Source organism: Anabrus simplex, chromosome 1 (assembly GCF_040414725.1).
Source record: "Anabrus simplex isolate iqAnaSimp1 chromosome 1, ASM4041472v1, whole genome shotgun sequence".
Lineage (NCBI taxonomy): Eukaryota > Metazoa > Arthropoda > Insecta > Orthoptera > Tettigoniidae > Anabrus > Anabrus simplex.
The window spans coordinates 886413031-886439180 of NC_090265.1; the positions used below are offsets into that span (position 1 = coordinate 886413031).

A 26150-nucleotide genomic window follows, 5' to 3' on the forward strand; every position below is an offset into this window, starting at 1 on the left:
CCATTCACCGTGTGACTAATAATGTGAAGGTGAACTCTACATACTATTAGGAGCAGGTTTTAACACCCATTAACAAAACATAACCCAGCATTGTATAGCAGGGCAAAAAATTATGCATGGGTACATTAAGGTAAAGCATCCAGCCACACCTCTCGTTCGACTGTTCTGTTCTTAAAGAATGGAGATGTAAACTGGAATCCGCGCAATTCCTTCTGACATTCCGGTGAAGGCACCCTATGGGTCATCCATAGAAGTCTGTATATTTGGACTCCTAAACAGGGACTTAGGAAATAGACGTCCACGCAATATCAATGGCCTCTGGAAAGACTTCTGGAGGAGTGAGTTAAGACAGACATGCTAGCTCTGTGAAAAAGTCTGCTGCAATGGAAATGATGTCTGAATAAAGCTAGAACTGATCACTTTCAATCTGAGCATGATTGTTGGTGGAGACATGTCTTCTCATAAGTTAATTACCTTTCAAACATCGTCCCCAGAAATCCCAAACGACCTTCTGTATATGGGTGATGTTGGATCTGCCCATAATTTAGAAAGTGGATCATGAGAAAGATTATTTTTTTACATATGTTAGGAGAAGAAAAAACTATTTAGTGACATAGCCAATTGGACAACCTTTTTTTTTTTTTTTTTTTTTTTTTTTTTTTTTTTTTTGCTTTACGTCGCACCGACACAGATAGGTCTTATGGCGACGGTGGGACAGGAAAGGGCTAGTTGTGGGAAGGAAGCAGCCGTGGCCTTAATTAAGGCACAGCCCCAGCATTTGCCTGGTGTGAAAATGGGAAACCACGGAAAACCATTTTCAGGGCTGCCGACAGTGGGGTTCGAACCTACTATCTCCCGAATACTGGATACTGGCCGCACTTAAGCGACTGCAGCTATCGAGCTCGGTGGACAAATATCAATGCAGCATTCAAACATGCACAGTCTGGTAACAGATACAGAATGGGAAGACACTTGCCCAGACGAAGTACCATATTTACACGAATAATCCCCGCATATTTTTTTTTAAATTTGAGGCACGAAATTGGGGTGCGGGTTTTATTTGCGTCAAGGTTGCCAACGCGCTCCTGGCTCACCTGGTTTTCGATGCTGAGTGTACAGTTATGCTTTGTGCAACCATAGATGGAAGAAAACTGTCCCCATATATCATACTTAAACGGAAAACAATTCAGACTTTTGATTCTAAACTGATTTTAGATTTTTGTAAAATAGTACCTATTGGCATTTCTGAATTACACGATGGCTATAAATAACATAATTGGAAATTCGATTTCTGTATTACAAAGACTTTGAATTAACAAGGTTTTACTGTATCGCAAAACTAACATCAGATTTCACCGGTGTGTCTACTTATGTTTACATTGCACGAAAAGAATTATTCACCATCGGTCGTGTTACTGTCCAGTAAAAAGAGACCACATGTGACAAGTGTTTTAGACATGAAGTGTGACAAACTTGTAAGTAATTTAGGAGAGGATTCTAGTGATACAAGAAACAACGAATCTTTCCATCTACAGGGAATAAAGCCTATTGTAAATTCAGATTAATGAAATACCTATGGAAAATACGGTATATTTCATAGCAGTAATAATGTATTTTTAACAACTCAGGCAAAGCAGCTATATCCATAAATTTACATGTTCATATTTGTGTAAAGACCACATGGACCCCGCAGAGCGATACTTAATGTTTGTTTATGCCTACGTTACTCTTTTGATGGAAGGAATTTTAGTTAATGTCATTTTTTTTAAATGAGCCTTCCTAAAATGAGGGCGCGGGCATTATTCGACGGCGGGGATTATTCGGGTAAATACGGTAAAAAACTCTCACAGCGAAAGTGGTACACCTACAAGTCTCATGGATATGAAATTTGAGTGTACATATAAATGTCTTTACAAGAAGGAAGTTTTAAAAAACAGGCCATAATAGTGATTATGTGCAATTTTCGACCACACGCAGTGAATTTAGGCGTCTTCAGCTCAAAAAATACAGAAACTATGTAACTTCGATGGAAAATAAATTAGCTGCCAACCCGAAGTGTTCTGGAATTTTGTAAACAACAAACGGAGGTCATCTCGCCTGCCATCTACTATGCTTCAGGACAGGGAAGAATTACAGGAAAAGAGGAGCATCTTGGACAGTTTTGCAGATACCTATTGCTTCGTCCATGTGCGATATAGGCCTAACTTCAATAGTGATCTCTCCAGCAGAGGTATATTCAATTCTTGCTTCTTTGGATACCTCCAAATCATGTGGTCCAGATGACATACCCGCAGTAGTATTGAAAGAATGCGCATCTGAGCTAGGTAGGCCACTGAGCATCATAAATATGTCATTCTCGTCAGGGTATTTTCCGTGTGAGTGGAAGAAAGGTTAGATCATACCAGTGTTCAAGGAAGGAGACAAAATGTTTGACAACTATAGGCCCGTTGTGTTATTGTCCCTAATTTCAAAGGTGGCAGAGAAGATCGTGTATAAGAGACTGTACAGTTCAGTTTCACGGTATATTAATATAGCGCAACACGGTTTTGTACAGAAACGCTCTACTGTGTCCAATATGGTGGCGTATATCAATTTCATTTCTGAATCTCTCGATAGGAGGCAACAAGTGGACGTTGTTTATATGGACTTCTCCAAAGCCTTTGATTCAGTTCAACATGATGCTCTACTCAGTATATGGGATAGGAGGAAGTGCTTTGGAGTGGATTGGAAGCTATCTCACTAATAGAGTTTGCGTAGTAAAAGCTGATAGTATTATGTCAAATCTGTACCACCCTACTTCAGGTATCCCCCAAGGCTCTTTACTGGGCCCTCTTTTGTCATATTCATAAATGATATAACATCAGTTATACAACACAGTAATTGCCTTCTCTGTGCTGTCGATCTAAAGATCTTTACGGTAATCAATAGCGAGTTGGACTGTAAGTTGTTACAGTCTGACTTAAACCTACTGAGTAAAAAGTGGCTGCTTGGTTTGAATACTTCAAAATGCAACGCAATTACATTTTCACGCAAGTTGGAACCAGTAAATTACCCTTACCATTTATGCAATAACCAAATAGCTTGTGTGAATGAAATAAATGATCTTGGTGTGTCACTTTCAAACTGCTACGGTCTTTCCTTCGAGAAACATTTAGACAAGATTTCTAGGAAAGGGTTTAAATTACTTGGCTTTCTGAAAAGAAATTGTGCCAAATTTGTTTCTCCTAGAACTCTAATAACTTTGTTTTGCACTCTAATCAGGCCATCGTAAGAATACTGTTGAGAGGTGCGGTTGCCTTCACAGCAGTATTTAATACAAAACTTGGAAAGAGTCCAAATAAGGTTCTTGAAATGGATCAGCTACAAGGGTTTGGGTATTTCTCTCTCTTCGTCCAATTACGAGTCTTTTTGTGAGACTATGAGCATGAGGACATTGCACTCACGCTGCAGATGTGCCAATGCCCTCTTTCTTTATAAGTGTCTGACGAACAGAGTGGATTCCTCAACATTACTGGAGCTGATTCCATTACATGTTCCTCGTCGCAATACTAGGCACAAGGGTACGTTTCTCATCTGCCTAAAGTGAGAACTGTGGCCCGGGCTAACGCATGGCTTGTGAGGGCACTAACATCACTGAATGAGGTGGGTGAATCAGTGGACCTTTTTCACTCACCCCCATCTAAAATAGGACATGCCCTAATGACCTCATGAATGTAAGGCCCTATATGTAAGATATGTAAATATGTAAATGTTACTACATGTAGTTTAATAATGTCAATTATTTAAGGAGATTGAGTTTTATTTATTTATTTATTTATTTATTTTATTTATTTAAGGTTTTGTAAATATGCATATAAAAATGGTCTCTAGATTTAGTTTGAAATTGGTTATTATTTTAGGAAATTAGTGTTATTTACTTAAGGTGTATTTGTTGTATATTATGTTTTATTGAATCATCTTTAATTGGGAAAATAACCTGTTGATAAATAAATCTATTCTATTCAATCATATAACAGATACAAAAGGCAATTATATTCACAACTAGCTGCTGTACCCATGCTTCGCTACGGGATTCTCAGAAAGACCGTCTTTGTGGTTTACCTAACTACAGTGAACTTAGGCCATTACAAAAACGTCAGTAGGAATGTAGGGATTAAAAGCAATGTTATCATAAAATATTCGCTCCAATGAAAACCCGCATATTTTCTCACTTTTAACGAACAGTACCACGATATAGATGTTGATTCCCATGGGGAATATGAAATATTTGTTCCGAATGAGTAAATTTATAATACCAATATAAATGGTCCGTTGTTGGATATTATAAATTATCCAGCTAACTCATTCCTGGTTGCCAGCGTTTCGCCTCCGTGTGCTAGGCTAGGTTCATCAGTTGGTACCTAGCACACCCACCAAGACGCTGGAGGCCACTGCGTAGGCTAATTGTAGCCACCGGCAGTGCCAATGCACTATGAGAGACTGTCTCGTTACCAAAAATTCCCTATGGGAATCAACATCTATATCATCAGATGGCCAAGCAGACATCAATTTTTGGTAACGAGACTAAGTCTCTCATAGTGCATTGGCACTGCCGGTGGCTAAAAATTAGCCTACGCAGTGGCCTCCACGGTATGCACTAGCCAGCATCTTGGTAGGTGTGCTAGGTACCAACTGATGTGGCCAGCCTAGCACACGGGGGCGAAACGCTGGCAACCAGGAATGAGTTAGCTGGAAAATTTATAAAGACCATTTATACTGGTACAACAATACTACGATGCAGATCTAATAATCCAAAGTTCCAGTGCAGGAATGACCAGGCCGCAGAATGCCGTGAACACTCCTCTGCCATTGTTCCGTTAAATATACACACTGCTTATTCCAATCAGTGCCTGGGTAGGAACTGAATAGCTCGAATGCTATGATGAAGCAGTTTGTTACGTACCAGTAGTATCAGAAAATTTATAAACAGAGGAATAGCATGCTTGAGAAGAAAGTTATCGAACTCCGCAGCTACTTCCCACCAATGTTCAGGCAGGCTGTTTTACTTGGTACGACCGGGTGAGTTGGCCGTGTGGTTAGGGGCGCGCAGCTGTGAGTTTGCATTCGAGGGGTAGCGAGTTTGAAAACCACTGTCAACAGCCCTGAAGATGGTTTTCTGTGTTCTCCATTTTCACACCAAGCAAATGCTGGGGCTGTACCGTAATTAAAGCCAGGGCCGCTTCCTTTCCACTATTAGCCCTTCCCTATCCCATCGTCGCCACAATACCTATCTGTGTCGGTGCGACGTAAAGCAAATTTTTAAAAAATACTCTGTATACAGCAGAAATCCCATCTTGCAGACATAACTGGCAACAGAAGACACAAAGGAAATCACAACAAACAATTGTCAATGTAATGTTATTGTTATTCATTGTTATGAGCTTTCTGCATTGTAGGCCTTCACATTTAGTTTTCTTTCGACTCTGTGATATTAGGGCGTCTTACGAAATTATTTATAGCGAAGACTGTAGTTTCTTATTCCCCGACTTTACATAACGATTTTCATAAAATACTGTTTACCCATTTTCTCGTGACTAGGCGGTGATATGGACTTAGCAACAAAAATCCAAATTCATGAATGAATATCTCTGTTACCATAGCCGGTATGGTAAAAATGTACGAGTCATAAATGATCGGAAATTTGATACTACATAACTTAAGTAATGTAGTATTTGTCGATAGGACCATTAATAACACAAATATTTTATATTTAAATGTTATGCCTCCCCCAAAACTACCATTCCACTCAGCGTGAATAAAATTATTTATGGTCTAGATTGTAGCAACTTACTTCCCGACTTTGCATACCGATTTTCAATAAGATAGGACAACTAATAAATATTTGAGAATTAAATTTTAGGCCTTCCCCTAAACTATCATTTCTCACAGCGTGAATAAGATTATTTATGGCCTAGATTATAGCGACTTATTCCCGGACACTACATAGCGATTTTCATTACATTCTCTTCAGCCGTTTTCTTGTGATGCCTGTACATACATACAGAAATTACGTAAAATTAAAAAGTGCATTTCCTTGCTACTATGGATACGACCAATACAGAAATACCATCCTTGTTAAATTCTGAGCAATGTACAGACAAAACTCTTAATTTATATATATAGATATAATATACACATTTACAACACAGATATACATTTTTAGGTCAAGTTTTAAACAACAATGAAAATAGTAGTCTGTATATTTTCAGCGAAGGACATGTGGACAGTTAGTACCTAGTGTGACATCCACTATTTTCATCCCCTTAAGCCTATCTGGCATAGATCAAACCAATCTTTCATAATAAGAGGGCTCAATCTTTTCCCATTCCGTCTGAAGGGCAATTTTGAGGTCATTCTGAAGAGATATGGGATGTTTGCGTATGTTTTCTTTTAATATATTCTACAAATTTTTAATGACATTGTCTGGAGACTGTAGAGGGATATCGAGTTTATAGGGACAATTAGGCCTATCGAGTAACTACACGACTATCTTATAGGTCTTATGTTTCAGGCAGCCGCCATGGGAGGAAGTGGAACAATTCTACAAGCCTAATTTCTCTGCACTCTGTGTCAATTACAGTAGAACCTAGATAATTTGATATCAGTTAATTCAAAATCCCACCTAATTCAAAGAAGCTCTCGTTCCCGGAAACATGACATACGGTCTTGTGTGTTATTTAAATTGTTTAATTCGAAATACGGATAATTCGTAATTTGAAGTACAATGTCAGCCCCATTACGGAATTCAAACTTTTAATTCGAAATTGCCTTTACATTTTGAAACAACAGTATGTTAGAGTAATTTGAATTCAAAATTTATCCGCGTCATGATAGAACAAGTGTTCTGGAACATGGAGGGGTAGCTCTCCGCTTGCCGCACTTGCACTCACTCCGGAGCGTCAACAGTGTGCTTCATAACTGCTAAGTTGAATGAAATCTGAATTCTTTTGTATTGAACCTTTTAACGAACGCCGTAATATCACGCAGCAGACAGTGTGTGGAAAAGCAGAATCCACAAACAATAGCGATGCCGACACTTGACGAAAAAGCATCACTCATATAATCAATTCGTAGGCACCGAACAATATTGTCCTTGCCGATGAAACTGCATTGCTTTCTTTTAATGCCAACCCCAAACAGTCTTATGGTTTTAAAGGAGAAAGTGCCAGCCGGAAAATCGTAGAAAGGTTGGGGGTCATTGTAGTGTGTTGCAATGCACACGGAAGCGAGAAACTTTATTCCCTCGTCATAGGAAAGTTCGATAAGCCACAATGTTTTAAGGGTGTCTGGCACTTTCTGTGCAAGTACAAGGCATCTAAAAACACCAACAGTACAGTAATCCAAAAAATAATGCATTTGCATAGCGGAACCAGCATAATCTGACTGTGTTATGCATCACTTGACCAAGCGCCAATTCTCAATTTTCGAGATATCTACACCACCTGGTAGCCGAGGCTTCAAACTACATGGAAAAAAAATATTCGTACTCTCGAACAACATTTATATAAAAAATAAATCGATTAGGACCATGCGCCAATCTAAATATCGCCTGAAGATATTTCTGCATCAACTGACCAAAGAAACTCTCATGCAATTGAATTTTGCATCACCTGACTAAACGAAATTTGCCAGTCGCTTGGTTATGTTATGCATATTGCTCTTTCCCGCCTTTTTATTCCCGTGACAACAGTGAAGTTTCTCCGTGATTGTCTACCGTATTCATATCAACAAAATTATTTAGAGAGTGCTTAATAACACTATTCACTTCTGTTTTGGCATGGATCATTTTAGGTCTTCCTCAAGAGCCCATCGAATTGTCGAGTTAGCAAGGAAGGAAATCTACTTGCAAACATTATTACAGGTTAGTTGTGCAGTCTATATCACAGTACCACTAGCATACATGGCAAATACATGTTACTTACAGTTTCACCATTCTATATTCCTTTCTCATTATGCAGGAAGATGAGCCTGATTTACATCCACAGACACCAGCTATTGCGACACCCGTTTACGAATCCCCAAAAGATGTCATTTTTTCCAGCCGAATGACAGAGCCGAGTCCAATGAAATGCTGTCATGCTACCCAGAGTACTGTTCTGAGGTGTAATACAGCCACGACTAGCAATATTCAGGGTGATTATTCAGATTTAAAACTGAGATGCTCTAGTGATTTAAACTTTGTTCAGGGAAGAATGGACGCAACAACACTATCATATCCTATAGCATTGCCAGGCAGATACTGTAGATCAGAGTCTGGTAAGGTTTTTCTAGGAAGAAATACATTCTTACTCCACAATATAGTGTTTCTGTTTTACAGGAAAATACACGGTCTGAAGATCAGCAGCAGTCCGTTCCTGTATTATTGGACGAACATCACTTCTCTCATTCCCATACAGACGTTAGTTTCGATGATAGTAATGCTACTAATGAACATGTTTTAGACTCCAGCATCTCTAATTATGCGTCTAACCAGACACATTATTCAACTCCTCAGCCGATGAATGAAGCATCTCAGATATTGGAAGCTCAAAATAATGATTCTCTGGGAGAAGGGAGACCAAGAAAAGGTCGGAAAAGAAAACATCCATTTCAGAATCAAAGAATTAGGAAGATGAAATGTGTTCAAAATGAAACCTATATCACACAGCGGGGATATCTTAAAGAACCCAAAGAATTTAGAGAATACATTTGTTCATGTAAATTTCTGAACAAGATAGGAATTGATGCAGTGAAAGAAGAGTTTAAAAACTCCTATAGTACTACATCACACGATGCACAAACAGCTCTTATTTGTGCCATGGTAACAACAAAAGATGTCAAACGGAAGAGTGAAGGACTCCAACAAAAGAACAGCCACAAGAACTTACACCATCCGCGGTGTCAAAGTATGCAAAAGCTTCTTCTTGCAAACATTTAGGATCTCCAGTGGAAAGGTCCATCTGGCAATTAAGAAGGTACAATCACCAAGGGGCGTTGTGGATCATCGTGGATTGGCTGGTGGAAGAAATAAACTCCCTGAAAATAAACTGAGAGAAGTCATAAACCACGTAAAGAAGTTTCCACGTTACAAATCTCACTATAGGAGAAGCGATACACAAGCAGAATTTCTTGCCCCTGAAATAACGGGCAATGTCATGTATGATATGTACAAGGACGAGGTTTCAAATCCTGTATCAAAAGCAAGTTATAAGAAGATGAGGAATTTTAAATCAAAACAAGATAATCATCTTGAACAAACCAAAATTGTGCAGGACATGAGATCATCGGACATGTCGAAGGCAAAACAAGATGGCGCCCTGGAAGTTCTTTGTTTTGACCTAGAGACAACCTTGTCATTGCCTAGAATTCCTACAAATACAGTCTTTTATAAAAGGCAGTTATGGCTTTATAACGTAGGAATACGCAGCGGTAAGGATGAAAGAGGACACTGCTATGTCTGGTTAGAGGGTGAGGCAGGCTGAGGATCACAGGAGGTATCCTCATGCCTGATGAAATATTTAATGGAAGAGCTACCAGCTGTTGAAGAAGTAATCTTTTGGTCAGATTCCTGTGGAGGACAGAACCGAAACATAAAAACGGTTTTGATGTTAAAAGCTATCTTAGAACAGCATCCCACAGTGAAAAAAGTCGCTCAACATTTCCTTGTTCCAGGACACAGCTTTCTCCCCAATGACAGTGATTTCGGGGACATAGAATGTGCACTGAAACTTCAGCAAAGGTTGTATACAGCAGAGGACTACATCAATGTGATGAAAATTTGTAGGAAGAGGAATCCCTTAGTTGTTCACAGAATGAAGTCTGAGGATTTTAAAAGTACAGATTTATTTGAGAAACAAATCGTGAACCGGAAGACAAATAATTTGAGAGAGAAGATAAACTGGCTGAAAGTAAAAGAGATAGAGTTACATAAAGACAAACCATTTAGCATCTTCAAGCAGATATATAAAGGACAGCCAGTTGAAATAAACATTCAGAAGAAGAAAGCTGTTGGTCGTCCTTCACAAAATGGCGTGACCCACTATTTTAGCAATGTGTTAACACCTCTGTGGCCGAATGGAAAATCCATTTCAGAAGCAAAGCTCAACGACATACGCTCTTTGATGTCACTTATTCCAAAAGATGCCACTGATTTTTATCGTAAACTCTGCAGTCATCCGGGTATTGAAGACGATATTGATGGATTCGATTGCCAGGAACTTCATTTCATTGTTGAAGAGGAAACTTAGATGAAGCTGATGATACTTCCCATTCCTGTGTCAGACTGAACATTCTGAAGTTTATTTCAATTTCTGTTATTAGTGATATCAAGTAGATACACCAGCATAAGTGAAACCATCTGTAAAATATCAGTATGTAGTACTGTGGATAATATGTTTCTTTGTATGTATGCTAACGGTATTGTAGAATAATAAACAGAAGTTTTGTTCAACATTACTCATAAAACTATTTATACGTCTGTTTACCTAGATTATTACCCTTTCGTAGTAACAATCCCCAATGTAAAACATAAATAAAAGCATAACATTAATATGCATCACATGACCAACCGACAAAATTGTCACTTGGTCAGTTGATGCGAAACAGAAAGAATGAATTACTTCAGAAATTTGAAATTGACTAAGCGACATTTTATGGAAAATCAGACACTTAATGACTTGCTATGCAGTTGGTGATTGGTCTGCAAATAGAACTGACCTTAGTTCTTCTTATGGTGAAAGAAATCTGCCAATCCATTCACGACTCGAATTTTTATGCTAATAAACGCGTTCACGTCAATATCTCGAAATAACAATTTGGCGCTTGGTCAAGTCATGCATAACACCGTCCAATTTATCCTTGTCTTTGAATTGTGTGATTTCGTAGTCTTTTGTTGCGTGAGGTTATGTTTGTAGTGATTTATCCAAGTGCATTATTTGAACACTGTAAATGCACCTTGTTAGATACATTTTGGAAATCGTTTTTTCCATGGCATCTGAAACGTTTAAACCGCGAATCAAGGTGATTGTATCCATTAATGGGTCTTAAGATACTTTGTGAAGCGGCAACTGTTTACATTTCTGAACTACGAGAGAAGTGCCATGGCGAGAAATCGTACAAGGACCTTAGTTCTTCTTATGGTGAAAGAAATCTGCCAATCCATTCACGACTCGAATTTTTATGCTAATAAACGCGTTCACGTCAATATCTCGAAATAACAATTTGGCGCTTGGTCAAGTCATGCATAACACCGTCCAATTTATCCTTGTCTTTGAATTGTGTGAAAAGTTTGATTAGCTACAATATTTTAAGGGCATCAGGTACTTTCTGTGTAATTACAAAGCGTCTAAAATGCATAAGGTGGCGAAGTGTAAGTGTACGCAGGCGGCTAAGTATACACAGTCAATTTTTTCAGCTGTTGACATCACTCGTCGGCAGCTGAGTGTCTAGTGTGGTGATGTGTTCCATGCAAGGTGGTTTCAGCAGCTTGGATGCATTATCTGAACTATCAGAATTCAGAAAAGGTAAGAAATTACTTTTAACCATATGTACTATAATGTTTTAATGAAGTAAGAAGCCCCTGAGTTGTCCAGAATAACGGCACCTGTCTGCCTTAAATACTGCGAAGAATGCTGTTAATGGTAGTTAGGATTCCGTTGTTCGCACTTACAAATGGTACCACTAGTGCCATCTACTGTGAATCAAACAAAACATTTGAACAGCCGGGCAAATGTGCGCGCCTAATTCAAGTGTGCGTACACATGTCCACCACACAGCTGCTGATATGAGATGCTGAGTTTACGGTGCCTTATCTTGTAATTACAGTATTTCGACCTTACGAGATCATTTGATGTATGATGGAGGTAACTATTTGTGTTTATTTCTTGCAGTTTAAATAAAATATGGGAAAATACAGACAGAAAACTGACAAATCATGTCTCACACAAGCAGTTTCATGAAGCAAAAAGACAATGCGGGAGCTAGTCAGAGGGCTGCTGGTAACAAAATAGGATGTAGTGAAGCAACGCTTAGAAAAAGACTTAAATTGGTGAGCAGAAACAGTTCATTTATTCTTTGAACACGCATCCGGACCTTCTACAAAGGCCGGGGCGACCCTGGAGGAGCGTCAGCGTGAATAGAGCGGTGGAGGCCACGGGACGTCACAATTCATAGTCAGTTACTTTGTATGAAACTGTTGAAAGCAGTTTCTGTCTCTTGCAATGCACAGGTGTAATCTACACTTGGCACACTTCACGTGCGTTTTTGCTTTGCACCCCGGGTTTTTGCACCTTGACGCTGACTGTTGTTCGTCAAAGCAAGGTAAGTGGCCGACTGAATCAAACCGCACATGCTCTACTGGTTTCAGCTCATTTCTTCTCTTGGCCGGTACAACTGATGGCACGGATTCAATTGACGGTCGGCCCCTCTTCTTTGCAATGGGTTTACCAGCCATAATCCATGCTTGTGCTACATGCTGGCGAAAGTGTATCAAATCCAATGTTTTATTTGCAGGAAGGCCAAGGACCTTTGCTTCACGCACATACTAACCATGAATTGGTTATGGCCATGTCCAGGGCATGTGTAAATAGTCGTTGTGTCCACTTTCTTGAGCGTATGAAGGTACAGTAAATTTAAATCAGAAAGTCAAATTTATCGACACCACCCATGCAAGTGATTTAGTGTCTCACAACTTCAGGTCTCGGAACATTGAGGAATTCTTTTTTTTTCTTGTCAGCATTCCCAATTCCTTGGAAGTTAGATCCCATGATCACGGAAGTGTTGTCGAACCACTTCGTAAGGATTACAGCGCCATCATTACCGATTACCTCTTGCATGAATCCTCGAACTTAATATTTTTGTACATCTGCATCAGCACGAAGAGGTGGGCTAAGAAACCGGTTTACACGAACTGAGCTAGTAGAACAAATACCTTTATTCTGTAACCACTGAAATAGCCAATACGTGCTAGAATAGTTGTCAAAATACAACTGAGGGAATGGCACATTTATGTGCTTGGAAAGCTGCATAACAACAGTAGCTCCAAGCCCAAATTGTTTGTACTCTGCATTTATTGGCGTTGAAGCACCTTGAAAAAGGAGGAAGTCGTACATCATGCCACACTCTCCACACAAAATAAATACCTTCAAGCCGCACTTAGTAGGTTTGTTCTGAACATATTGTCTGACGATCTGGCCCTGGAAAGGTATCATTTGTTCATCTATGCAGATTTTACCTTCCAGTTCTAACTCTTTACATCTAGATTTTATTGCATCAAACAAAGGACTGACTTTCCTAAAACGATCTGTGTTGTTGGGATCTTTGTTTCTGTTATCTAAAAAGTGCACATTTTGGCGCAATTTAAAAAATCTGTTCAATGTCACGTTTTCGGATATCAGAGGCACACAATTTAGGTTCCCAATACAAACGAACTCGTGGATAGTTCAAGCTTCCCATAAGTAAATGAATTCTAATGAAAGTTTTTACTTCTTGTACTGTTGTAGGTGGAAAGTTAGCTGTGTTCTGCACTGCATACAAGTTCGTATTTTCAACTATTTCCTCAAGTAAATTTTGATTGCAATACTTTTCAAAGTAAAAAGCTGGACTGGGCAACTGGTATGCGTTACTCACTGGAGGTTGGTAGAAACTTATGGGAGGTGAAACATAGGTCCCAGGACGCCAAGAGATACCCTTCTTCTGTGTCAGTTCCTGATCAATAAAGTATGTCCTTGATAATTCATCAATTGTCATGCATGTATGTTTCAGTAAATGTTCATTACCTTCATTACTTTTTGAAGGATTATTTTCTTCAGGAATGTGGCCATCAATGTGACAATCATTAGATTAACTGTGAAATGTGCCTGCACCTTCTTGCTGCAAGTAATCAACGAGTGAGACGAATTCATCAGTCTCTGTTTCTGCATGGAAGTCTTCATTTTCTCCTAGTTCTTCAATTTCAGATAGATCACCATTTTCCAGGAGGTTTAAAATATCTTCAGCACTATACTTTGGTCTATTATTCCTGAACATTTTACGTCAATTATCAGTACACTACATAAATAAGAAACCTAAAACTGACAGTAATGCACACCAAACAACTGTCAGGTTATGACTACCACAGGGTCTAAGAATACAAACATTCAATGCTAGTCATGTCCACTGTGGTTGACGATTTTTTAACAAAAGCTACGTGAAAATCAGTTATGCCAACCCATGAATGCCAATATTTCATGACTAATAGAAACACTCCCAAACAGAAAAAAATACCAACCTACATTCTCAGTTATCTGGACAACTGTGTGAATGTGTGAACACACCCTAGATTGGTAACTCTGGCAACCACTGCCAGGTAACATATTGATATTACCAGCAGTTACAAATTTAGTCAGTAGATGAATCAGACTATGTCATAGAATGCCATGTCCACCTCAGTGTACACTATGACCTCTACTTTTCCCAACTTTTAGAAAGTCATTAAACCATCGGAAAGAAATCGTCCACTACAGTGGACAAATAGACTGATTGTACATTTTTTCAATTTTAGGGCACCATACCTAATTCAATGGGAAGGCACAGCAAGGTGTTCAGTGAAGAGATGGAAGCGCAGCTATTGAAACATGTTCAAGATCTGGAAGCCAAATTTTATGGAATGACTCGCAAGACGTGAATGAAAGTGGCTTATGAGTTTGCTGTGCAGAATGGATTGCAGCATCAGTTTAATAATGAGCTAAAAGTTGGCGGCAAAGACTGGGTGTATCGATTTCTTGCGGATTCGGGTCTTTCTTTAAGAACACCTGAGCAGTGTAGCTTAGAACACGCAATGGGTTTCAACAAGGTGAAAGTTGACAGGTATTTTCAGAACCCTATGGAATGCTTGGAGAAGTACAAATTCCCTTCTCACAGATTGTTCAACATGGACGAGACTGCCGGCTCGACTGTTCCTGAAAAGACTTGCAAAGTTGTTACAAAGGGGAAGAGATCGGTGAAGAAAATAAAATCTGCAGAGAGAGGTCAAATAGTACTGCTGTTTGTTGTGTGAATCCAACAGGACATTTCATACTACCAGCTTTGATTTTCCCCCATAAACGTAATAAGCCAGAGCTCTACAATAATGCTCCCACAGGTACTCTTGGACACACGAGTGAATCTGGTTACATGAATTCCAAGCTTTTCGTAGTCTGGCTGCAACACTTTGCCAAACATGTCAAGCTGACAGTGGATGAACCAGTTTTATTAATCCTGGACAATCACATATCACACTGCTCGCTTTCGGCAATAGAATTCTGCAGACAAAACAATATTGTCCTACTGACTTTGCCACCCCATGCTAATCATATGCTGCAGCCATTAGATAAAGTAATATTTGCCCCTTTGAAGAAATTCTATTCTCGGGAAGTAGAAAAATGGATTTGCAGTAATCCAGGGAGAGCTGTGACACAAATGGAAGTGTCTGGTCTAATTCGCATGGCCTTTGAGAGAATGGCAACAGCTGGAAAAGCTGTAGCTGCTTTTCGAGACACAGGAATTCATCCATATAATCCTCATGTGATCACCGAAGATGATTTCTTGAATTCTGAAGTAACCACGATAGACTTGCCAATTGTTGAACAACTTGATCAGTCAATAAGCAGTGATCAGCAGGACAAAGATGGAGACAAACAAGGAGAGGAAGTAGTAACAAACGACAAAGATACAAACAGGAGTCACAAAGTAATAAAGTAATTCAAGGAGTCAGCCCCACTGCCTTACCCCAAATACCAACCAAAAACAATCACCCCCTACCTAAGTGTGAAAATAACATCAAAAGGAAAAGGAATGGTCAGAAATCTGAGATTTTAACATAGTTTCCTTATAAGAGTAGTCTTGTGGAGAAACAATGTTAAGGAACAGGAAGAAAGGAAGAAACAAGAAAGGATGAAAGCAAAAACTGAAAAACAGCTTGCAAAAAGACATTCTCAAATGTCAAAAAATGAGAAACAATACAAAAGGGCCTATCCAAAACGTTCAACTTCACGAAAGCTAACATTTGGACCTAGCATATCCAGAGGAAAAAAATCTCCGGATATCTACATCTGTCCTGGGTGTCAAGAATCTTGAGAAGACGATGATTGGGTACAATGCAGTGAATGTGGTGATTGGTGGCATGAGTTGTGTACATCATATGAAGGACATGGAGGATTTGTTTGTGATCATTGTTAAAAAGTTGTTATAATTTATTGTGACCGAGTGAAATGAAAGGAAATGTAATGAGAAAACAAATACGCACACTTGGACTACAGCCTGCGCACAATTACCCGCATATGTCGTCTAAGTGTTCGCATACGTAAACTTGTGTAAACTCATGTGTCAGAATAAATCATTATCACTGTATATTATTTTAACAATATATATTCATGTTCCCTTCTACTGAAACATCTATTAAAGTCACAAACATAGTTACAGGAAACAATGTTATAAGGACTTAAACATTAAGTGTGCACACTTATCCTCCTCCACCTTACAGTACAGGAATTCAATGAATAAAGCACTTGCACATGGCAGCCAGCATAGATTTCTCCTCGACCTTGAATAATGTTTTCTTCCTTTCTTCTGTTGCGTGAGGTTATGTTTGTCAGTGAGTTATCCAAGTGCATTATTTCAATACTGTAAATGCACATTCTTGGACACATGTTGGAAATAGGTTTTTTTCATGGCATTTGAAAGGTTTAAACTGTGAATCAAGGTTAACTGCATGCAGTAACGGGCCTTAGAATATTTTGTAATGCCGTAAGACTTGGCACTTCTGAATTACGAATTGTCGGTTAATTCGAAATCACGTAATTCAAAGTCCGATTTTTAGTCCCAATGACTTCGAATTAACGAAAATTTTACTGTATTTCCTTCATATGTCCAAATACACATTGTGATCCATAGTACTATCTATGAAATGGAGTTTTCCCACATCCCAAGTCGCCATACAACCCCATACCATCAGCAACCCACACCCGTGTTTAGTCTTCGGCCAAAGTTCTTTCCCTTCAAGATCCGTGTTTGGCTTATGCACTTGCAATTTGTTAAATGACTTGTGCGTGATGTATATTCCAAAGTAACATTACACCTGGACTTCTCCAGCCCACATCCTTCCATGTGATATGGAGAACTTGCCAGGTTTTAACTGCAGGAATCTTTGTATTTCTACCCCTGCCCTTACCACAAGCTGCCAGTACCGTGCAACCTAATACAGACATGCCAACTTTTAAAAGTGAAAAATCAGGAGAAATTTTGCAGCGAATCGCGACGTATTACGACACATCACTAATGGCAGAACATGTACAAATTCATTATAATTCAATACATTAACAATCCTATTTGTCCATATATATATTTTCCATCGTTTACATGTGAATACTAAATACTGAACATACCTGAACTGTAAGAACATGTGACTTCTCATCCTTCAACTTGGTGATCACATAACGACTAATTTTTGCTCAACACACCAGTAGCTGACTTAGCCTTCTTCAGAAACTCTGAACTAAATTTTTGCTCGAAGCACTTGCCTTGCTGAACTGATTTCAAGGCTAAAAGTTTCTCCAAAGTTTGTTCAGACAACAAGGATCTGAACTGTGTTTTTGTCTTTGTGACTCTACTAAAAATTCTTTTACATTCTGCATTGCTATGTGGAATTGATAAAATAGTATCACCTTAGAGAGTCTGTTATATTTAAGTACACCATCAGATGATTTCATCTGACCTACCAATGCCCATTGAACAACAATTCTTCCTTTTGCCAGGTCGGTTTCTTCGAGCTGAAGGTTACAGAACTGGGAGTGCAGAATATCAGTTTCTTCATCCAAATGTTCCGTTTCATAAGTCAAAATGTTCGGACACTTGTTTATGAAAAATCTGAGGCTAGAAAATGATGCCTTACTTATAGCAGAAATATTTGCAACTTCTGCATTAATTAAAACTTCATCTTTGAATGGAAATTTGTGTACCATGTAGTCACACGAAGAGAAACAATATCTAACAGACTTATAGAATATGCACTTTTCCTCAAACTTCAAGGTGTTCACTAAAACAAACAAAAGTTCCCCATCATCAGATCACAATCATACTTTTAATTTGCTGGAGTATGATAATCTACATCAAGGAAAGAGGATGATCTTTTAATAACGTCTGGTTTCACAAAACGTGCCATCACATTCAACAGTTCCTCCAAAACTGACCTCAATAAGTGGATGTGCGGCATACTTGACTGAAGAGGTAAGTTTGGATTCTCAAAATTATCAATAAAACTTGAGAGAAAAAGGCAAAAAGATTTATGTAAAATTGATGAAAAAACATGAAAAGTCATTCTTCACGTGACAATGCACAGCTCTTAGTGCCATAAGTATTTTTTTTTTTTTTTTTTTTTTTTTTGTGGAACTGATGACTGGGTTTACCTTTTAACTGAGGAGTGAGGTGAAAGGTTATGACAATCCTTAAATTCAGACAAACAAGACATCTGCAGTTGAAGTGTGCTTAGGAATTTTGTAAGTCATCAAACTTCCCATCTGAGAATCCTTACTCACAATTTCGCTCCTGAATAATGTAACCAAAGGGTCCCAATGAAGCAAAATCCTATCTAAACACCTTCTTAGTGATAACCATCAAGTAGGCACATGCTTCAGAATTTTCCTGATCCCTGTGTTGTGTAAAGTCTGAAATTCTCTGCACTTTTCTTTCCTCTTTGCACTCCTTTCCAGATAATAAAATATATCAATTATAATTTCATCTACATTTACGAGCAAGTATGCAGCACCCTTCCCGGCAGCAAGATTAATTAGGAGACAAGAGAAGTCTACGATGATTATGTTACTATTTTCCCGTTTCAAACATCCCGCCTCACGATTCATTAATCGTATCATTACTGGAGCATTATCAGCACGAAGAGCTAAGCAGTTTTTTAATGGAATGCAGAATTCCCGAAAAGTTGAGAGCAAAAGATTGGCAATGTTAGCTCCAGTAGCATCCCCTTCTAAGTTAGGCACAGAGAGTAGACAACTCTGAATTTCATTGAGTTCAGGCCTAAAAAATGTTACAACAACGGGATGTATCTTCAAGTCGCATTTATTGCTACCATCAGTAGCAACAGAAAATGCATTCACCTCCACATGTGATACAACTTTCGCCCTTTCTTCCATGCACATTTCTGTAATGATAGCCGCTGTTTTCGTTCCAGCACACCCAAACAGCGTCGCAACTAGTTCCAAGTGTAATTATATGTTTTAAATAAACTGTAACATTTTTGTATTGAAAAGGTGGACCCTTTCAAGTTTCCTATCTTCCATTCTCAGTTCAATACGGACAAAAATGAAATTCTTAGATTTAAATCAGAAACATTTTGCGAAACAAAGGTCCGGCATGATCGGCACAATTTATAGGCAGGTTATGTTCTACTATAAATGACATAAATAACGCCTCGGCATTCGTCACAGGATTTATATCTCGGTTTTTACATGAAAAGTTCAGTTTCTAGTTTCCTTCTACACACTGAACACTCTAGTTATGTTTTTTTGTTTGCATGTGCCTGAGTATATCGCATTTCCCGCCATGTGCAACTGAAAAATCGCACCTACATATGTGAACGTTGGTCCCTTTCTGGATTCACTCAAACACGGAAACTCTTTCCTATAAGCACTTTTAAACACTGTATTATTTTTTTTTGACATTTTGGCCAAAACAAATATTAAGGCACAACACAAGCACTTCTGCAGGTCTTGCCCCAGGTAGACGACTATGTTTCTGAGGTTAGGTTACTCCAAAGAGAATGTTACTCGCTTGACTCGCTTGCAAAGAAAATGACTGTATCATAGACCAAAGAGCAGCCCGTGACTGGGCACCGTGCCCCGTACTGCCGTCTGTTATCGTTATTAGAACTACTATCGACCAGCCATACTCAGCCATATATCGAAGGAACGAGGAAATCCGCGGGAGTTTAAAATACGAAAATTACGGACATTGCTCTGAAAATCGGGAGATCGGACCCAGCGATCGGGAGGAACGATGAAAAATCGGGAGACTTGGCACGTCTGCTAATACCATATCTACTTGGTAGCATGTCTGATGGTTAGTCCACAGCAAAGTTAATAAAGTTGTTAATGAAAACATTTCTCAACATATTAATAAACTTTTGTTAAACTTCAACATTGTGTCCACACCAAAATAGTTGTCTGTGATGTTACAATGTAGGGTTACAAAGAAGAGAATACTTATAGCAGCAGCTTTCATTATTTTAGTGAGTGCAATTAGAGAAAAGTACAGACGCGAAGTGTGGCAAAGAAAAATATTGGAAAGGCAAGTAGAATTAAGTTTGGAGACAACATTTAGGTCAGAACTTTTAATTCACGATGCAGCAGGCTTTCAAAATTTTCTTGAGAATGCCCTCGCATGACTTACAGTTGATATAGTTGTTGATTCCCATAGGGAATCTGAAATATTTGTCCTGAATGAGCAAATTTATAATACCACGTGGCCTCCACGGTATGCACTAGCCAGCGTATTGGTAGGTGTGCTAGGTACCAACTGATGAGCCCACCCTAGCACACGAGGGCGAAACGCTGGCAACCAAGAATGAGCTAGCTGGAAAATTTATAATGGTATTATAAATTTGCTCATTCAGGACAAATATTTCAGATTCCCTATGGGAATCAACATCTATATCATCTGATGGCCAAGCAGGCATCAAAAATTTTTAGTGATGAGACAAAGTCTCTTAGTGCATTGGCACTGCCGGTGGCTCCAGTTAGCCTACGCAGTGGCCTCCACGGTATGCACTAGCCAGCGTATTGGTAGGTGTGCTAGGTACCAACTGATGAGCCCACCCTAGCACACGAGGGCGAAACGCTGGCAACCAAGAATGAGCTAGCTGGAAAATTTATAATGTCCAATAACGGACCATTTATATTATATTGGTATGACTTACAGTTGTTATTGACAGCAACTGGGTCTGAAATTGCAAGTAATGATATAGATTATCAAAAAGCCAGCTCCAGTAATGACAGGCTATTTGTTTTATAGGTAAAACTTGAAGATTCCTAGCAACTGGTGACTCAGACATTTCACATACTGATATATACCTATTTGTCTAGAATATCAAAACAAGCAATTTCAGTTATGGTGTCTGAGGTGTCTGAAGCTTTATACAACCATATCAAAGAATTGATAAAGGTACAAAATAAAGAAAATAGTGCAACATTGTATATGCACCTTGTTGGATACATTTCGGAAATAGTTTTTCCATGGCATTGGAAAGGTTTAAAATGTGAATCGAGGTGATTGCATGTATTAATGGGTTTCAGAATACTTTGTGAAGCGGCAAGTGTTTACATTTCTGAAGTACGAGAGAAGTGCCATGGCGGGAAATCGTACAAGGATAGAGTCATAGGAAAGTTTGATTTTAAGGGCATCGGGTCCTTTCTGTGTAAATACAAGGCATCTAAAATGTATACAGTATAGTACTCCAATGAATAACGCACTTGCACATGAGAGCCAGCATAGACCTCGTCTTTGAATCGAGCTTTTTTTTCTTTTTTCGTTGCGTGAGGTTATATTTGCCAGTGAGATATGCAAGTGCATTATTTGAATACTGTAAATGCACCTTTTTGGATACATTTTGGAAATAGTTCTTTTTTCATGGCATTTGAAAGGTATAAACTGTGAATCAAGGTTAACTGCAGGCAGTAACGGGCCTTAGAATATTTCGTAATGCGGCAAGGGTTCGTACTTCTGAATTGCGAATTGGCGGTTAATTCGAAATCACGTAATTCGAAGTCCGATTTTTGAGTCCCAACGACTTCGAATTAACGAGGTTTTACTGTATATCATCTGCTGGCCAAGCAGGCATCAATTTTTGGTAATGAGACAGAGTCTCTCTAATAGTGCATTGGCACTGCCGGTGGCTACAATTAACCTATGCAGTGGCCTCCACAGTAGGCTCTAGCCACGCGTCTTGGTAGGTGTGCTAGGTACCAACTGACGAGCCCAGCCTAGCACATGGGGGCGAAACGCTGGCAACCAGGAATGAGTTAGCTGGAAAATGTATTATGTCCAATAACGGACCATTTATATTGGTATGCAATTTGATAGTCAATTTTTAGAAGAAATAAATCATCATATTCCGCGCAACGAAATTTGCGGGCACTAAGTGCGTCCTTGCGCACGTGCGAACTGAAATGTTAACAAAACGCAAGAAGTTAATGAAAAGTTTCATTCACAGAAGTTACAGAAGTTCTGTTTATCAACATGCTCGAAAGTTAATAAACATGCTATTTTGTTTATTAACATCCAAAAATGTTCATGAACATTGTTAACAGTGTTCATTAACAAAGTTAACAAAAAAAGTCTTGGTGTGGATGCACCTTGACATGGGAACAGGTACAACACTTCCTTTAGTATCACTACTTCCCAACCCCCTCTGCAGTCTCTTCTAAGAAATAACTTGTCAGAGCCGATGTAGCGTGTTATCGCCACGGAGAGGGTGTGGGCTTCCTCCCCTTCTCCTCCTGAAGATAAAACCTGGACAGCCAGTGAACTTAAGAGGGGACGTGTACTGAGAAGTAGCGCTCCAGGCACTAATCTACACAGTCGTGTCCAAAGTTCACTTCCTGTGTTCTGGGTAAAGCAGCGCAAGTATGAGATCCAAATCAGAGATTATCTATGAACAGCAGAGAGCCACACAAGTGTAATGTGATCCCACCACGTATCAGTTTGTAATCTTTAGATGCAAATACAGTAGTTATAAGTAAGCGATTGTTCCACTGAAGTGTTAAAAAGCATCAGAATCTTTTTCAACGAATACAATTCATGACATTATTAAAATCTGAGAGGGATAGGTTGTGAGGCTTTGTGATTTTACACTTAATGACTCCACACTAAGCAGCTGGTTTTCAAACCATGAATTTATGATGTAACTGAAATCCAATGATTTGACTTTACTAAGAACACAGAAAGCATTTCTAATTGCCTTGATGGGTTAAAATAATCTCCAGTACATATAGTACTTAAACATAATACTTGCCTGATTAATGCGTTGCCTGGTACGTAACTGTCCTGCAACCCACTCTGACATTCGCTGCTGCTCCAAACATCCATTGAAAAAGACAGCAAGATCTATATGACTTGTCTGTATTGTTTGAATGAGAACAGCTAGAAACTGCACCATACGATTCCACTGGCCACCGCAAACCCAGTCTGAAATCATTGAATAAGGCAAATCTATAAAATCCAAATGGTAAGGAACTATCATCTTAACCTCAATAAAACAGGAAAAAAAACGTTTTGTAGTTTCAAAATCTGTAACGGAAAAGGATGATGGAGTAAACGGTTACAAGGCTAAATAGGCAGCTTATTAAAAGTACCAGAAAATACAAGTGATCATAGAGCAAGATAATTTAATTTCATAAAACTCTTAACTAAGGGACAAATATGAATAACTGCATAACGAAGTTTTCAGTGTCCGAGTGCAATGTGCAGTACTAGCAAAATAGAGAAAAATGCACTTCAAGTTATCAACCAATGGCAAAGCGTTTTACAGTCTGAAAGCGGGTTAAGTTTCCTCAAGTAGAACTCAATTGATCCATAACAATGGATATATCATTTCTTTGGAGCTAATTGAAAACAGTTTGAAGAAAATTACTTTGCTTCAGGTACTACTACCAGCTTGCAGAAAGAAGAATACTGTATCTTCTGCCACTTTTCCCACACATGTGGGGTCGCGGATGCAAACTGTGTCGCACATGTGGACTTGGCCCTGTTTTACGGCCGGATGCCCTTCCTGACGTCAACCCTATGTGGAGGGATGTAATCACTATTGCGTGTTTCTGTGGTGGTTGGTAGTGTAGTGTGTTGTGTGAATATGAAGAGAAAAGTGTTGGGCCAAACACAAACACCCAGTCCCCGGACCAGAAGAATCAGAGGGGATTAATATCCCCGACCTGGCTGGGAATCAAACCCAGAACCCTCTGAACCGAAGGTCTCAACGCTGACAATTCAGTCAATGAGTCGAACAGAAACAAGAATACCGTGTCTTTGCAAATAACCCATGAACCGTAATCTTAAGAGAATTATTTAAAATTGACTTCATTTGGTGTTTCATTTACAAGAAACTAATCCTATGTAATGCCCTCCAAACCCAAACACAGTAAATAATTTATTTTATTTTAGGAAACGCATCATCACAATCTTTGCATGCTGCTGGGTCTAGGTAACCCGCCAATCATACTGTTGTGCGGTTTGCTTATCTTCCCATGATATTTGTAATTGGCTAGTTTTACCATGCGTTATGAGTATTAGCTGTATAGGAACGAGTTTTCTGAAATGCCCGGCGAGCACTTTTTCAGTCACTTTTTTTCTACATGTGACAAAAGTAATCATAACTCCGTATTGACAGTTTACTATGGTATAAGAATTGTCCACTTAGTCAATACAACTACATTTTATACGATTTTTTAAATTGCAACTTACGTAATTTGACACACTATCAGTGAAAATTTGAAATTTCGGCTCAATATACAAATTTTTAGGTTTGTTACATTAAATTTTCATTATAAGTTAAAAACTTCAATTTTCCGTATTGAACTGAGATTCACAATTGGAATTGAGGAAAAGTTCAACTATTCAATACTCAGTATGTCGTATGACGTATACAACATGTTATTTATTAGTTTAAAGTTTAAGTAGCATGGTAGCATCATCTTCAGCTTGAAGTCACAAAATGGGCAGGATACATAACATATTACTGTGTACAAGATACATGCAATTAAAGTACAAATGGTTACAATTTTACATTTAGAACTAAATAAAACAGTCTAGTATGGTACATTGGTGTTGCATAACAAAGGTTTGTGAGAGTAAAAATCTTGATATGATGAAATAAAATTAAATGTCCACACTCCTGTTAATATCAACAAAAATATAGGTAAAGGTCCAGCATACTGTATGGTTGGCAAGGCCATCTGATATTTGTTTTTAGCCAGTACACCTTGAGTTGGGTGGTTGAATGAGGTTGAAATTAAAGTTCTCACCTCAATATAGATAGTGAAGCCTAAAAAGAAAGAAGAGGTTAGACTGGACCTCAACAGGAAACTAAACAAAATCCAGAATCTAAAAAACAAAAGAACACCTACCAATAGCAACATATACAAAGAAACTTTCACTGAACGAGAACACGTCAAGTTCAAGAAGAAAATTAAAGATCATGAACTTATTATTACAAAATCCAACAAGGGCAATACAATAAGTAAAATTCTTTCAAGAATAATATTACTGTGTCCACCTATTCAATACAATTATATTTTGTAGTGATTAAATCCTATATGAATTATAAACACTAGTTAGGAAGATGTTTCGCCCTAATTGGGGTAGTTTCAGCCTAATACTAATTTTAAGGTCGTCTTAAATCTGTTAATTGTTGAAACTTAATACTAAATACAATGGTCTTATGCTAAAAATATTTTACAAAAGTTGGTATTTACATAGTTTACAATACGCACATTAATTAAAAGCCAGAATTTGTGAAGAAGGAAGCAACTAAATTATTTTATTTTTCAATGACCAGATAACGTTCAAAATGTAATATGGATTTTTGCTACTGTATGGAAGAAAGTTTATGCAAATGTGTTCATATTGACCAGATCACAGCGTGAATTGGGGTTACACCAACAATATGGATGAACATTAGGTTGAAGGTATTACAGTTCGTTCGTTCAAAGGAGGCTAGGGTCACTTATGTCGTAAGTCTATTGTTACCAAACTGGAACCGTGGTATAAAGCCGATCATGTTAGCTTTGAAAATGAATATCAAACCTAATATAACCTGGCCACAGATTTCATTTTTGATGAGATAACAGAAGAAAACCTAGTACAAGCATATGGCAAATCAGTTTCTGCAGAATTGCCCCCTCTTAGTATTATTGGGTTCGCCGATGACACAGTCATTGTTGGCAAAAATAAAGCAGCAGCTCGAGTTGACATGCATCGCTATCGCGTTGTTCCAGGAATACCACTATAATGGTCCGTTATTGGACATTATAAATTTTTCAGCTAAGTCATTCTTGGTTGCCTGCGTTTCGCCCTCGTGTGCTAAGTTAGGCTCATCAGTTGGGACTTAGCACACC

General features: G+C 38.6%; 1 protein-coding gene across 3 annotated transcripts in view; it reads right to left on the minus strand.

Moving 5' to 3' along the window:
* The window catches only part of LOC136857688 (constitutive coactivator of PPAR-gamma-like protein 1 homolog), a 339417-nt gene that overhangs the window by 243768 nt on the left and 69499 nt on the right, over positions 1–26150 (minus strand). For all 3 annotated transcript variants that reach the window (XM_067136540.2, XM_067136539.2, XM_067136541.2), the window contains exon 3: positions 23054–23226. In XM_067136540.2, the coding sequence (XP_066992641.1) occupies positions 23054–23226 (173 nt within the window). The remainder of the gene's footprint in view (positions 1–23053; positions 23227–26150) is intronic.